Source organism: Glandiceps talaboti, chromosome 16 (genome assembly GCF_964340395.1).
Source record: "Glandiceps talaboti chromosome 16, keGlaTala1.1, whole genome shotgun sequence".
NCBI lineage: Eukaryota > Metazoa > Hemichordata > Enteropneusta > Spengelidae > Glandiceps > Glandiceps talaboti.
Genome location: NC_135564.1, coordinates 18,624,037 through 18,641,671, shown reverse-complemented (window position 1 = coordinate 18,641,671; position 17,635 = coordinate 18,624,037). Strand labels below are relative to the sequence as shown.

The 17,635-nt window shown below is 35.8% G+C and overlaps 1 protein-coding gene across 1 annotated transcript in view; it reads left to right on the top strand.

Annotated features, from left to right (window-relative positions):
• Positions 1-16,706, top strand: part of LOC144447189 (uncharacterized) — a 29,175-nt gene extending 12,469 nt beyond the window's left edge. The window contains exons 3-8 of the mRNA XM_078137092.1: positions 8,891-9,082; positions 10,259-10,816; positions 11,605-11,765; positions 12,579-12,726; positions 12,974-13,110; positions 13,975-16,706. Of these exons, the coding sequence (XP_077993218.1) occupies positions 8,891-9,082; positions 10,259-10,816; positions 11,605-11,765; positions 12,579-12,726; positions 12,974-13,110; positions 13,975-16,251 (3,473 nt within the window). The 3' untranslated portion in view covers positions 16,252-16,706. The remainder of the gene's footprint in view (positions 1-8,890; positions 9,083-10,258; positions 10,817-11,604; positions 11,766-12,578; positions 12,727-12,973; positions 13,111-13,974) is intronic.
• The last annotated feature ends 929 nt before the right edge of the window (positions 16,707-17,635 follow it).

Sequence of the window (17,635 nt, the reverse complement as noted above, 5' to 3'; positions counted from 1 at the left end):
CAGGGTCTAATACTTTTTTAATGGCAGATAGCCAAGTCAACAGAGTGGTAGAGGTTTCACATATCGGTCGGTATCTTACCACATACTTCAAGAAGTATTTACATTGTCCCTGAACTGACTACCAGTTTAAAGCACCATGTTGTGTAAATGTTGATGTTTTTTACTTAAAAAAAACTGTTCAATGAAAATTGTAAGATAGGAGTTAAATTGTATGTAATTACTAATAAATCTGTGCACAGTTTGCATTGTTAAATGGCGGCCATTTTGTGTTTCCCCCCCCCCCCCCCCCCCCCCCCCCCCCCAGGTAATTGTTTCTTGTTATGCCATTCTCAGTGGAAGTACTAACTGTAAGTTAAAAAAAAATGAACAGTAACATTACAATTTATTTTTGTCGTCATTTTGCAAAAGTGACAATGACTCTGGTGATTTGGGTAAGTTTTAGTAAACCCTGGTAACAAATGGTAGAAGTTAAGTAACACAGATTTCCATACTATTGCACCATCATTTTGGTAGCAACCCAAGTTAGGACATATCAGGTAAAGGTTACGTACCTTCCGTGCTATGTATCATAATTTTGGTCTGGAACTTTGATTTGATATGTATGTCATCAGATTGTTTATGGGTGATGTCCTAATACCAGGTTTTAGTTCAGTCAATTGCAAGCGATGATTTAGTATACATCAGTAAGTAGAATATTGTAAGCAGAAAAAATTACACCCCACACAGAAATATTCCCTTCTATAGGATTCTATGTCTTATGTACTGTATACCCCCACTTGCTATGTAACGTCGTTGTTCAATTTTGAAGGCAAGTACACGATGTACTTGATGTAGATTTTCTATATTTTGCATTACTGTACTAATTTCATACAATCTTGGCCAGGACTGATTTGAGAGAATTATGCTTGAGGAGGAATAATTATATTATTTCCCAACATTTGTCTTCATTCAGCTGGAAAATACTAGAGACCGAATGGCTTTGTCACTACTCATCTATCAACTCACAGTGACAAGGCCCCTTAGGTTACTTGTATTTCCTTGGCTGAACAAAACAATATTAGTATGATATAGTATAGTATTGTAATAGTCCACAAAAATTAACATATCTTGACCATGTGCACTGTAATGAAAGAGACCAATTTTGACTATGGATCAAAATAATAAATCAAACAGTTTTCATATTCATATTCATATTCATATCCATGTATTGACAAATAATTCAAATAGAGAACATTGTCAAGTTAAAACAGCAAAGAACAAATAACACCGTGGGACAACAAACTCATTATCGCACACACACACACACACACACACACGATACAAATACATACATTATTTACAATTTTGTATGAGTCACTACATAGCACAAGATACGAGAATACAACATTCTCGTTTGGTACTAGAAATTGTGTCGATCACACGTCAAATTAGCTTAGAGGACACATCGGTCATAAATATTGGACTAAAATAACATTGGTGCTACATACATGTAGCTGGTGTATTTGAAAACATAAAAGCACAGAATTGCAGTAGTTATAGTGTTTTGTCATAGACATCATTGTTGTTAAAATTCTGTTAAAATCTGGAAAAACAAACAATTTTTTCCTGCAAACTAGAAGAGCCCCCTTCCCATATATTATTATTAAAATGTAATATTCATATAGCCTTGAGGAGAAACTATCTTTAGAGATAATCTAGCAAGAAGTGTCCATATGTAAAGAAACTGTTGTGTCGTCTTCTAAGACATCCTTTTGATGGGCCTCTATTTGTAGGGTGACTCATACGATAGAGAAAAGAGGAAAAACAATCTCCATCATGTGTTTACCGGAACTGACTCACTTTAGTCGTAACTTTAAAGATGAATTGATTATCAACAAAATGCTTAGCTGTAATGCGTGTTATCGCAATTGTTGCGATCTTTGCAAAATGAAGTTGAAATTTTAAAATGAATCGTATCAAATTATGTTATGACATTGATGGCATAAATTATGTCTGTCTGTCAGTCAGCTAGTATAATTGTCAGTAATCTGTTTACCTGATCAAATTAAATATTTGGCCTTGTGATTTGTTCTGTTTAAGTGAAATTTTGAAAGGGAACTGATTAGAGATGTTTAGCTGATAGAGAATACGTGACATCTTTGCTTGAAGCATTATCAGTCAGTAAAATGAAAATACCGACGAATTTTCACTTCTAAGCTTAGCTTTTATGTCCATTTTTGCATATTTAGGGTTATAAATTCCAAGGGAAGTCAAATTTTTAGCTAGACTTTTTTATGTTTTTTTTTCCATTCAGTAGAAGTAGATATGCAAAACAGCAGATTTCTGTTATCAGAAATGGAAACCTTGGCAATTATAGGTGCTTTCAACTTTATGGTCTTGTTGCTTATCAATTCTTACAAAGAATTAGTTCACAGTAAAAATACATGAAATGAGATTAAGTGGTTTTATACTTAAATAAAACAGCTGTGATGAATTCATCAAACCATTATTGTTGCGTGTACAAGTAGGTAGGGGTAGAGCTATGGCGTTGCAGACAGAAAAATATCGGACATGGCAACCAGGCTGCATAAAAAAATAACCCCCCCCCCAAAAAAAAAAAAAAAAAAAAAAAAAAAAAATTAAAAAAAATGGTTAGATAGGTAGTTACAGGAAGCAATTACATCACAAGTAGTAAAAATGTAGGTAATATATCAGATATTTTTATGACTTGCATGCCAGTATGCTCTGGAAGCCAACTTCACACACCATACTGCAGTTGCCAGCAGTTTACCAAAATTAGTGTTCTACAATTATTAAGATTGAAGTTTATTTCACATTTTGAGGCCATCGGCCCATAATATGTACAAAAAAGTAAGACAAAAAAAATATAATGATTGTTTATGTACACGGAACGAAAATGTATCAAGTTTTCCACAAAGATTTTCGATGTGGTTACTCAAAAGAATACTCGGGTCTAATATCACTTTGACCAACAAAAAATGTTTGTTTTGCATGAAACCTTACAGAGCATGCTGGTGCATGGGGTGGTCAAAGTTTCCACAATGAAGCTGAGGTTTACATGTATTTTGTGCAACGTGAGAGCACCATTGATTGACATAGGTCGCCCTCTGAATACTGGATCATACCATTCTAAACTTATTATTAGGGTGGAAGCATAGAAGAGGGGTAGCTTCTTCAAAGCATAGTTCAGAAATCATGCTGACGAATTAGTTGCATGAATGACTGCAGTGGCTAACCTTTTGAAGAGAATACATAAATTATATTTTTGAATGGGATTATGAAGAAAGTTTGCATCTGTTTTAAAAGTACCTTTGAAAATACTGTGAAAAATGAGTGAATATAGCTCTGAACCCCCTTCCCCTATGTATTTGGAATATATACAGACAAACTTATCCATCCATCCATTCATCCATCCATCCATCCATGCATGCATGCATGCATACATACATACATACATACATACATACATACATACATACATACATACATACATACACACACACACACACACACACACACACACACACACACACACACATACATACATACATACATACATACATACATACATACATACATACATACATACATACATACATACATACATACATACATACATACACACACACACACTCACTCATACATACACACAATACATTCTGTGTAATTGTCATCATACATGGCTTGACTATACATGCTAAATTGCTCACCAGACTTTAAAAAAACCCAACTGTTTGACCATTTATTTCAAGAAATAAACATGATATTCAACCTGTGTAGTCAAATTAGCATGTTGGGTACAGACAGTATGGGTATTATCGTTATGCAAATGAATTGTTAAGGACACGTATTCATCAAGTGGAATTATCGACAAAGACTATTGATTGAAAATTGTCTGTGTTGGTGTGAACTGATGGGTTTCAAGGATAAAATACACCAGATAACATGAATTATAGATTATATGTGATTAATGTTTATAATAATTCCAGCTGTAGAAAATTGCGTCTATCGTTGGAATTATCTGGTTTTTATTAGCATACTGAATTCTGCAAAAATAGCAAGTATTTTGTATCATTTGAAATTAAAACAAGATAAGGTACTATAAAAGATGAAATATTTGTTTACTTCAGAGAGGAAAGGTGTCACAACATGTTCATTTTTTTAGAAAATACTCATTTTGGTTGTCTGTCTGAGACAATCAACATATTTTGGTGTTTTTCTTTCCTTTGTGAAGAATTTTGTGATTTAAATTCACAAAATTCTTCACAAAGGAAAGAAAAACACCAAAATATGTTGATTATTGTCGTTTTGTGTATATGAAAAGAAAATTGAAAATTGGCATGTACAGTCAGTTTTTGATACAGAAAAAGAAAAGGCAAAATATATAGTCATGGCCATTTTTGATAAACCACACTGCAAAATTTAGTGTTAGTTGCAAACCAAATATAGGCAGAATTTTATGGAAAAAAAATATGAATTAAAGGTTTATAGTTCAAAGTCAAATATTTCCAATCGTAACCATAGCTGATACTTCACTTAACCCTTTCATGACTAGAGACGAGTTTTAAATAATATGGGGATCCAATTTATATGAATATTTTCATAATTACAATAATATTACTTTATTAGGAAGTAACATTTCTTTAATTCCAGTCTAAAATGAAGTTGATATATGCCAAAAACTTACATAAAACAAGAATTTTGTCTGAACAATTTTGGCGGGAATGTTTTCAGTATTGAAGGGGTTAAACTCCCTTCTTCATAATACAGTGGTGTATCGGTTATCCTAACTCCAAATAACTGAAGTTCAGATCATGTGAAATCATTGTTGCAGCCTAAAAATGTCAGAAAAAAGAAATGTCAAGATTCCGACAGAGTTGAAACACAAAGTGATGTCTACGGTGTCTGATATAAGTATTCTCCAACTTTGTACTGGCACAGAATACAATATTAGGATCAGAGAATGGAGTTTGCTATCAAACCTTCGTTAACTTCCATTTTACCATTCATCCAAAAGACCAGCTATCTGAATAGCTTTCAGAGCGACTGACAGATTTGGATAAGGCAAAATGAAATTTAAAAAATTGTGTGTTTCTGATAACCTAACTGCTCTTACTTTAAGCCACTGAACCTAAACATTTTAAAAAAAATAAAAGATAAGAAATTTGTTGTCTTCTTGACCTTCATGCATGTCTGTTGTCTGTGTTCTTTCTCTATGTCTCAAACTATCACAGAAGGGTATTCTGACTGACATTTCGATTGTTTTTGGGTCGAAACAATATTTTTCAACAATAAAAACAATTAAAAATGTAAGATAAAATAAAATAGAGTAAAATGAAATCCCGACCTAAATACCCCATTTTCAGAGGCCATGTTATGGGAAACACATAATTATTTTTTTTTTCCATCTAATGAGTGTTGCATTGTACATACACTAGACTGTCGACAAAGACCTCAAAAGCACTGTGACAGTAGAGTTTTCATGTTCCCTACTTTGTTTTATTTGAGAATTATGACAAAGATGAAGAGGTTATTAAATTTTAGTGAGCAGTATACTACAGACACCAGAACCATTGCGCATGCAGTAGTTTCAGTTTCCATGGTAACTCTTTAGGTTTGTTTAACACCAAATGAACAAGTGTTGAAATTATGAGATTAAGAATTATTATTATATTATTATTATAAGAAAGTGTAAGAGATGTTGGTCATTGTTTCATTTGAGGGATGGATGGGTGAGAAACGTTAATAGTAAGCAGACAGACAGACAGAGTAATATATAAAAGTGTGTTACTGTAGGTGTAGAGGTTCCTGTTTCCATGGCAACTCTAAGTTAGAATGACATAAATGAACAGATCTGAAGATTATAAGATAAGAATCAGTGACAAAAATGTCTTTATTGGAGGATGGGTGTTGAGAAACAATTTCAGTAATAGCTATCAAACAGGTATAGTAGAATATCAAAGCCTGAGTTGTGTAATCCTTGGTGTAGAGATTCCCGTTTCCATGACAACTCTTTATGTCAGAATGATGTAGAATGAACAGGTGTTAAAAATCATTCCATAAACTGCATCAGAGACCTGTTTGCAGGGGTTGAAAGAGGAGCATTAGTGTGTGCTTGAGGCATATGATACCAACTGTTCAGTAAGTAATAGATGTCGTAGTATTCAAAAAAGCCAAAAGGTAGATTGTGTGGCGTCTTGATTGTACACATGTCTGGTAGCTGTTGGTGGAGAAGTGAATACATGTATAATTTATAGCAGTTCTATTCAGCGGTAACTGAATGAATAAAATCAATATAGATATCAACAACAACAAAGGTGGGCAAAAAATAAAAATAAACGAGTCATAGTGTTTGTGTGACTGATCTTATCGCCCTTTGTCATATCTCACTACCCGTACATATCCTGTGTAATATTCATGAGGATTAATTGTAACACAGTGACCTTGTCTGGCATTGTCACCAAAAATAGAAACCGTGATAATGCGCTAGTTTCTGGTGACTGTTATTGGAGGAGCTCAGTTGTGCTGCAGGAGTGCAGCAGTTGTATTGTACATTTGGACTTCTACTAGCTAAATTGTGTCGATGAATTCATACAGTACAGATCTAGTCTGGTTGGTAGACTGAGAGTGTGGTACGTCAATCAGTCATTCTGGTCTTATGTCTGCATCCTGGTTGTTTTTTTTTACATCTGTGTCTTTGACAATAGACTGAAAGGCAGCTCTTTTGCAATCTGAGAATGGTACGTCGGTAAGTCTTATTTCTTTGTGCTGTTGATAATATGACGTCTGTGGAAATTAAAACAAAAAAGAAAAGAATGAAAGCGACTATTTTGCAAACTGCGAATGGTGTACATCGATGAGTTGTTCTATTTCCCCATCTTATATTGGCATGCTCTTAGTTTTTTAACATCTGTATTTTCAAAAAAAGGGAGGGGGTAATTTTGTTGAGGTTGACACACTGCAGTAAAACAAGAGTGTAGAAAGAGTTTTAGAATAATGTAAGTTTGCTGTAATTGGTTAAAGTGTGTTTGACTGATTTCTGAGTTATAACTTTTGTTATTTTGTGTGAAGCCTACTGACATACAGAGCTGTACACGCTGGTAATCTGAAGGTTGTATTGCATGTAGCATGATTACATTAATTTCACACAAGTAAAGAACTGACCGTATGTTTACGCTGTGAAAATATAATCGACTCGTTCCATTAAAGTAATATTTTGTACAGAATTCCATATGTCCACTTTTCACCTATGATGGTGTTTGAATATATTAATTCTGTCAATTTTGATGGCTTTCGGGTCTGAATTTATTTTTTGATTTATCATATTCCGCAAGTTGTTTAAGTGTCATTTTTGTATGAAATTGTAATGTTCTTTGTTGGACAATGATATTACTCATAAGCTACTGCAGGTTTCTATTTGCATGACTAAAACTAAAAGGTGACCTTGCTAATTTGAACCAAAGTATATCGAGGAATACAGACTCATTCATTAGGAGGGAAAACAGACTTATCACAAATTAAAGTAAAATATATCTGAGATTTGGGAAAGTCTTGTACAGACTTCAAGTGGTGCTCAAACTGTTCCAAATTTTTCATCTATTTTTTAAGCTATCATAGCTGATTAAAGGATGTGAAGAGAACGCTTGCCAGGTTGATCATCCGGCATCCAATGGAGTCTAGAATTGCATTACATATTCAGAGTATATCGTGTCTGTAGAGGAGACATTCCATTTTTCAGTCAAATGTACCATGATATTGTAGTAATACTAAAGCTGTAGACATAGGCTATTCATAATTATAGTGGTATCTATACAAGGTTTTTCACATTTAGCTAGGGGGACTAGATCAGAAAAATGATATTTTTGAGATGGTTTGATGAAAAATGGTATATTCTAGCTTAGTTGTTGTATTTGAACAGTCTTACCAATAAGTGGCAAAGATGTTAAAGTGGCCATATGGATGAGAATTTGGTATTTATTTTGGATTTTTATTTGATAATACAGCTTCACTATGTTTTTCTACTTGAAAAAATAATGTGAAATAACATATACCAAATCCATGTTCATATCTCAATAAACGGCCAAACATTAAACAATGTGTAAAATGTGTGTTATTGTTGTACAATAACAAACTTTTTACACTTTTTGCATCTTTTTGCAATGTATTGAGTTATGAACATGGACTTGGTATATGTTCTTTTGCATTATTTTTTCAAGTAGAAAAACATAGTGAAGCTGTTTTATCAAATAAAAATACAAAATAAATACAAAATTCTCATCCATATGGCCACTTTAAAATATCGAATTAAATTTTTTTTTTTCGTTTTTGATACCAATGTGTCTATGTAGAATGACTGATTTCCATCCCATAATATAAACCATGTGATGTTGGTATGTACATGTATGAACCACAGACTGTGATATGATGCAAGATTCAACAAATAATATGGAATATATACTCCAGTTTATTATATAGTGAGGCATCATATGAAACCACTAACCACTTTATTACATCGCTAAAACAAAACTGCAAGGTGAAGAGCTGAACAACTGAACCACTTCTACATGTTACCAAAATTAAAAATTAAAAAAAAACCAGCGGAACTATTCTGACCGATAGGTCGCTTGTTTATATAACTGGTGCTGGTATAATTATGTTATTCTCCAATATTTTTCTTCTTCTTCTGCCAGAAAATACTCGTGACCTAAGGGTTGTCACTACATGTACTCGTCTAGCGACACATAGTGACATGGGCCCCTTAACTCACTCATATTTTTCCATAGCTGAACAAAGAAAATATAGGGGAATAATATTGGATTATATACAGCCTTATGATGTTCAGTCAAAATAAATTACTAATCTGTCAGTAATTTGTTGTTTTATATTCCAGGGTGTTGGCCACATGCAGGTGGGGAAGAAGAATATTGTGCTAATGCTGAGTGCTTGACCAAAAATGAACCGTCAATGGTCTCGAACAGAACAGTCAAGTTTTGCTGTTGTCATGGTGATCTATGCAACATGAACATATCTGATGTCTATGTACCGCCAATTATTCCATCTAGGTCAGCACCTCCAACTCAAGGTATGTAAGCATGGATTTGATTGGTCAATGGATTGTCCTGTGGTTTCATCCTTTCATATAGAATAGTGTATTTCTTCAAGGGGACATTTGATTGGCCACAGGTTAATCATGTGATTGAATACCTTTCTTTCATTGGCTTATGTCAGTAATCATTAAAAGTGCCACAAAACTTTATTCAAATAATATTTTAATTGCCATTTTAAATATTTTGAATATTTTAATATTGCAACGTCCAGTAGACATATTTTCTTGTGAATGCATACTTTTCATTAGAAAACGATAATGAAAAAGATAATTTCTTCTGTTCTGTATAAATTGCCAGCGATGTCATTGAATAATTCAGCAACGTTTTTGAAGGGAAAAAACATCAATCAATCAATCAATCAATCAAACAATTTATATAGCGCCTGAATCCATTACTCAGAATGTTCAAAGGCACTTTACAGGACACTAAAAAAAACATGATCTGATTTGTCTTGCGGCAAGCGAAGGATTTCTTGGAATCTCCGCAGTTTTTAGGAATTGAAGTATAATGTTACCGAGTAATAAGATTGGTGTAAATTATGGATTGTGTTGAATTGTAGGATGAAAAGAATGTCTTGAATTTATAGTTTAGTGTTTTCAGTGATGAGAACAGGAATGGCTATCTGTACTGATCAGGTTAGAGGGCAGTATTTGACATGATTAAAGGTAGAGGGACAGGGCAGACAGGGAAAGAGAGAGGGGAGGAGGGAAGGAGGGAAGGAAGAGAGGGAGGGAGCGAGGGAGAAGGAGAGAGAGAGAGAGAGAGAGAGAGAGAGAGAGAGAGAGAGAGAGAGAGAGAGAGAGAGAGAGAGAGAGAGAGAAAGAGAGAGAGAGAGAGAGAGAGAGAGAGAGAGAGAGAGAGAGAGAGAGGGGGGGAGAGGGGGGGATTGGTAGCAATGGATGGGGTGAACATCAGGGAAGGAGAAACATACAGACAGGGATGTAGGACTAACTATACATAAGAACAACTTCTTTCCACTGTGCTTCAGAATAGTCATCGATAATTTTAGAATAGTTGTTTTTCTGACAATGATGATTTGTAATAAAAACAGTAGCTAGTGAATATTTTATGTACACTGTATGTAAAGGGAATGATGGCAAACGATATGAGATGTGATATTTACTCAGTGCATATTATTTTTATCTTTCTAGATTATATCATTGACAAGACTTTTAACTACAGAGAAGAAACCATCATAATTGCTCTCGCATCAGTCTGTTCTGTTGCCATAGTAACAGTCATCAGCTATCTCGTCTATCGGTTATGGCTCGGTTCTCGGAAAGCCAACATGTCACACATGAGAGGGGTCGAAGCCCCTCCTCCACCGTCAACCCTAGATATGGATAATTTGAAGATCAGTAATGTGATTGGTCAGGGACGATTTGGGAACGTTTGGAAAGGGTCATTGAATGACAGGACGGTGGCCGTCAAAGTATTTCAGGGCCCCTTCAAACCTTATTATCTGAACGAAAAAGAGATATATTCACTTCCATACATGGATCATGACAACGTGTTGCATATGATCGGAGCAGAAGAACGGATTACAGTGGATGGCCTGCGGGAATACTTGTTGGTTGTGCATTACATGCAACATGGCTCTTTGCAAAACTACTTGCGTAACAACACTTTTGATTGGATGTCTATGTGTGTTCTTGGCCAGACCATGGCCAGTGGTTTAGGCTTCCTTCATTCAGATATCAATAAAAATGGTAAATTATTAAAAGAAAAAGTAGACATTGTGAATTCACTATGGTTTAATAAATTTTTTTTAGGTATAAACAAAGTAAAAATGCATTGGTTTCGTTCACTTTCACTTCATCAATATGGAGTTGATAGCAATCTGAACTTAGGCAGAAGTGATGTTTGGGCCTTGATAGGGAACTTTCGTTACACGTATTGTCAACTGTTTGTGTTGTTATACAATTACCATAACAATAGAGACAGTCGACAATACATTAAATCGAAGTTTCCCATGGCCTGCTTGTCGCTTTTGTTGTGATTGATGTCAGCTTCATATTGATAAAGTGAAAGTGAGTGAAACCAACACATTTCATCTTGTTTAACATCCAATTTTTATTGAACATAGTGAATTCACAAGGTACAATTTTCCTATTAGGTGTTATTTCTGAAGATTGCCTTAACGATTAGTTAAACTTCTGCTTGCCTGTCATAACTTGTTGTTTATGGTAGCTTTTCAAATTTTGATAATTCAATGAAAAATCTGTAATAATAGGTACAGAAAAGATGAAAATGAGATGATACTTTTCAAAACGTAATATAATGTCTGAATTTTGAAGAAACATTTTTTAGTTCACAAAAAATAAAAAATAAGAGTAATAATTGATCAAGCTCTTGACAAGCCTACAGAAATATGCAGTTGAAAATTTACAGGTAAAAAAGTTTCACATTTATTTTTGGAACAAAATTTTAATTTTGAACAAAAACTAAACGTAATGTAGATAAATGTTCCACTTTGACCCTTGACCTCTCGTTTCAGGGAAAAGAAAACCAGCATTAGCTCACAGAGATTTTAATAGTCGAAATATCCTAGTCAAATTGGATGGTACATGTGTTATCGCAGACTTCGGTTTTACGATGAAAGTGTCTGGATCCAGACTTGTAAGGGCTGGGGAAGAAGATACAGCCTCCATTAGTGATGTAAGTATTGTACAACACTCTAGTTTGAACCTTATGGGTGATCCCTGGTATGCAAGTATATTTAGTGATGTCAACCATAACGATATTGGTTGTGGAGTAATTATTTCGTATCACATGATTGTGAACCTTATCGGTGATCTCCACTATGCAAGTATTCACCACCATACATGATGTTTTTTGGTGAAAATTTTCTCACCAGACCATTCTGAACCTTATGGGTGATGACCAATCTTGATGTTAGTAAGCTTTATCACACCATTCTGAACCTAATGGGTGATTTACCAGTCGTAATTTCAATATATTTACATCATCACACCATACTGAACCTAATGGGTAATTACCAGTTGTGATCTCAGTATAGTTAAAAGTCAGTAATTGCAAGGTAAATGAGTGGTCTTGTGTGACTTGTGGCACCCTCACTCAGTCCCAGCTGTACAGGGAATGTTTAGAGTTAGTGTATAGTACATCGTCCAAGACCTGGTCATACCAGTTTGCTGGTCAGTTTGTAAGTCAGTCTGATTAATGTTATCGTTATACTTGCTACAACTGCTAACAGTCAAGTAAAGCATTTCTCTTGTTTGTCATGATCTAGCATTGCTATCAATGTTTTATATTGCTTTGATTATGTGATTAGTGTGTAGCCTTTCTAAGGTAGTCAGTTCATGAATTAATAAAGTAATAACTCTCGTTATTTATGATACTCTCTCTGGGTGTGCAACTGACATGGCATTCTAAGCATTTAGATATACGCAACCTTAACCAGAAAATTGCATTGTTGATACACAAACTGATAAAAACTATTATTGTTGACAGGTTGGGACATTGAGATACATGTCACCAGAAGTCCTTGATGGTGCTGTCAATCTGAGAGATTGTGAAGTGGCCTTAAAACAAGTAGATGTGTACGCTATGGGGTTGGTTCTGTGGGAAATCGCTACCAGGTGTTTCGACCTCTTCCCAGGTAAGTTTAATGAAGTAGAAATATCGACATTTTCATAACCTTTGGGTTCAGGAGTCATTTCACGATTTTTACATAACGTACATAATGCACAGTTGCTGAGAAACATTAGGTGAAACTTGCTTCTAATTCATTGTTAAGTGATAGTCAGCAGCCATCCAAATGTGATACCAGAATATATGAATATGCACAATTGCTTGAAAGTATTACACTATAGGATTGGATTATTGAATATTTTATTTCATTGCAGGTGAAACTGTAGGCGAGTATGAACTGCCATTCCAAGCCCAGATAGGGAGTCATCCTAGTTTTGAAGACATGCAGGTGTTAGTTTCCAGAGATAAGAAGAGACCGAGATTTCCTGATTCATGGAAAACCAACCATCATGTAAGTACTCTTCCGTTTATATTAATCCATCTTACGTCCAACCCATGACTGTTCACTGACTGGAACCCCAAAAGACAAACGAAATACATACAACTAAAGAATACAGAAGTAGAACAATAAATGAAACATTTCAGACTATATTCTAAAAAAGTAGAAAAATTCATTAAAGTGGCACAAGCTGAGTTAATAAGCTTTTTACTACAAGTGAAAATTTAAAAAAAAAATGCATGAAAATATTCTCGTATAATGTAACGTCGATGTATGCCTTCTATAACATTACAATTTGTGTTCTGGTGTAGTTAGAACTGTTGATTGCATACTAGGGAGTTTCTGTATATTTTTTGATATGTATAATAAATTACGTAATTGGATCATGTATAAGTTGTATCCTAATACTAGGTTTGAGTTCAGTTACTTCCAAGTGATGGTTAAGTATACATTAGTCAGTAGAATACTGTGAGTACCTTTTAATTTGCAGAAAAAATTACATCTTAAAAACATAAACTCAGCTTGTGCCCCTTTAATGTAATTTGGTAGTGTGGAGTCCTGTTACTATGTAAAGGTTGCAGTGTGTTGCGCCAGTCAGTATTATTACTCTAAGAATGGTATCGATTTCTGTGTGTTCCCCTCTTCCATCATACACAGGGATAAAACAGTATACATATACATATATATTATACTTATATATACATGCACATTACACATACATATACATATACATATACATATACATATACATATACATATACATATACACATATATGTATATATACATATACATATATATATTTATAGATATAACTTCTGAAACAAACAAATTAATTCAATACATTGATTGATTGATTGATTTGTCCTTGTCTGTAGGCTGTACGGTCATTGAAGGAAACTATGGAGGATTGCTGGGACCAGGATGCCGAGGCCCGACTGACTGCCTTATGTGCTGAAGAACGTATGTTAGAATTAATGACTTTATGGGACAAGAACAAGATTGTTAGCCCGACAGTCAATCCAACGTCATCTGCAGGGACAGGAACAACCCAAACCATCACTGATAGGAATGTTAATTTGCAAAACGATCATGGTGGTATGGCCGGTAACGCGGATGACAGAACAACGACAACAGATGTAATTGATCACAATAGTAACTTCACTGGCGTGCAGCATATTGGTGGGCGTGGTCACACACTGGATCTTCAAAATGCACCTTCTGCCCAAGAACAGGAAACAATGTTAGATCGCAATGCCAATATTGAACATGTACAAGTACCTCAACACAGGGTTGTGACAAGGGAACATTCCATTTCAACCAGTTCGGCAACAGATCGCGGTGTTCTCAGCAGCCTTGGATTTGATCGTCATAGCCACCATCTGTCACCGGATACGATCAGTACAAGTCTTTCGGCTACTTCTGATATCAATTTGGGTGAATTCAGCTGTAGTCAGACGGTGGATCCCAAGAATCTTCACCACTCGGATGAAGACATGCAAGGTGCTACCACCGACTTGAAATTTAGTCAGGGATACGGATCATCGTTGGAATACTCTGTGCAAAGTGAGCCCTCTACATCACCGAGTAGGCCTTTGGTCTTATCAGAAATGAGGCCAAGTTTAGCAAGAGACCAAATGACTGATAATTTGTCCAATGCTAATATGAGCGTAAGGCCTAAACAACAGAATACTTTTCACAGGCATTCAAGTGTTCCTGGATGGGGCCAGCTGACAGTCAACCAAGCAAGAGCACGCACCAGTAGCAGTACGTCCAGAGGAAACTTTAAGACAGACACAAATCGACACCGAGAACAGTTAGTAGCTCAGAGAAGACATAATTCAATGGAAGGAAGACCTCCCCCTCTTTTACAAAGTGGACTCAGTATAGAGGGCCAGGTTGTTAACCCATTGAGTGTTAGAGAGTATGAAGAGAGCTCCTCCACTGCTCAGAGTTTAAGTGAACTGGAATCGTCGTATGGAAGTGGGTCTGATCCTCTTTCGTCAAACCTGGATGGACAGAATGCCTCGCGCATCAAACGCCCCACAACTCTCGCATTGAGTGCTGGACTGAATGGAATGAAGAAGAAACTAGTGGCCATGTATGTGCCGAATTCAAGTCGGGGCACAAAAAGTTCTGTTCAAACTGGAATTGCCAAAATGGAAACAAATGAACCAAAGTGCCATCCTGTGACTGTAGCACAAAATGAACACCTCAAGTCCAAAGGCAAAGGCAGCAAAAGCACTGCTGCACAGGCCACGAAAGAATACAGTAGTGAGGACTTGAAAAGAAGAGTTGCACAGGCACAAAAACAACAAGAACAGTTAGTTGTCAATGTGCCCAAAATTACACAGCCTATCAGGGTACGACGGGATGGCTATGAATCAGTGAGCACACAGTGCGACGATGGGTCTGATGGCGGGCAGGATCAGACCATCCCACCTCAATGTTCTACAGCATTGCCCTTGTTATCAGAAACATCTTCTGAGGGTAGTAGTGGTAGTAGTAGTAGTAGTTGTAATAGCAGACCACCAAATGAGACTTTGGAGGTCAAAGTTGAAAAGAAAAACAAGAGGAGGAGCACCCCTTACAAACTACTGACAGGAAGGATGTCTCTCCCTGACGACAAAAACAGCAAAAGTGAGAGTTCCAATGTGAAGATGCGGGAAGGTCGGAAAACGGGTAAAGGGAAAGACAGACGGAAGGTTGTCAGCGTCGATGTTGATAGTCTCAATAAACTGTATAGCTCTGACATGAATCACGTCCAGAAAGCCCCAACTAGTGCAACCTTGAGTAGTAGCCAATCAGAGAGTTCCTTACACCAGAATGGAAACATAGAGCAGTGCCCAAACAATAAAGCAAATCTGATTGGCCAGGCTAGAAATGTGACGTCACCCAGTAACAATGAGAGAAACAAGAGTGACAGCTACAGTGCAAATAATAATACAGTATTGGAAAATAAAGTGAACTCACAAAATACAGAAAAGATTCAAAATGGAGATATTATCAAGTCGCCGATTATCGCAAATGGTCATCCTGTGGCTGTAGCCGATGGACAGTATCAGTTGTGTGAGATCCAGGATACTGTTGTCAAACCCCCACCTAATGCCGTTGAAACTAACGACGAACTTTCATTCAAAGTGTCCTGCTTGTAGAGGACTGAATACTGAAAGAATACATATAAATCTAACAATGTACTATCTTTCAATGTATCCTACTTGTAGGGAAATGAACAGTGGCCTGTTATTGCCATGGAAACTATAAACTTTCATTCAAAGTGTCATCAGTTCAGTATATGTAGAGAAATGAAGAGTTACCAAAAGTGATCGAGACTAACAATTCACCAAAAATGGTCAAAAGTAACGATGAACCATTGTTCAAAGTGTCCTGCTTAGAGAAAGGAACATTTACCGAAAACGGTAAAAAAAGTAACACTTCAAAGTGTCCTGCTAAGAGAAAGGAAGATATACCGAAATACGGTCAAAACTGACAATGGACCATTGTTCAAAGTGTCCTGCTAAGAGAAAGGAACATTTACCGAAATACGGTCAAAACTGACAATGAACTATTGTTCAAAGTACTGTGCATGACACTCAATGTTATTGTTCTTTCTTCATAGGTTATATATCGTCTAGAAACTCCCCCCCCCCCCCCCCCCCCCCCCCCGACAGAGAACACAATATTGAGGATTTACTAAGTCAAATAGTATTACCTTGGTTACACAATATACTATGATTATGTGAATTGGAGGCTGTATGTAATTGACCTCACTCCACCAATTCTACATCTATAAGGTGAACTGTTAGTATTATTAAGTACCTGACTTCAATATAATCTGAAGTGTCATGCAAATTTGAAGTCAGAAACATCTTTGCCCAAATCCACATTGAAACTCACTTCTAGGTGAAAGCTGAGGCTATACATATTTTGGTGTTTGATTTTTACAGTATTATTAAAACGCACCTGCAGTATGGTGTGCCCTCTAATTTTAGCCACATTTTGTTGTTGTGGGTCAATATGATAAAAATTGGCATTTCAAGCGAGTTGCCACATAGCAAGAGAGGGGAACACCACATTTTGGTGCGTCACTAGAAATTGTGTGTATCAGTGGTATGTCAAATTGCTTAGAGGGCACACTGGCGTAGTACATGTATGCTACTAACGGGCATATTTCACCATCACTAGCTATCGCTGGCTGAATCCTTGTATCAAGGCATAATTATAATAATTCAATAATGAGTGGTTTATTATAAAATATTGAGGAAACTGCTGTCAATGCTATCAAGTGTACAAACAACTCCAGTATATAATATTTAACACCATTGGAGGCATGCATCAACATTATATACTATATATATATAGGTCATTCAATGCACAGTTCTATGTAATAAGTAGTTTTCATAAACCAGCTAAGTCCAAAGATATAAACTCAGCTAGTCCCACTTCCAGGTGTTGACTTCATATCTGTGTAACAAATACACTATTTCAGTTGTAAAGATTTCCTTGTCATATCATCCATAAACTATTACCATGGTAAAT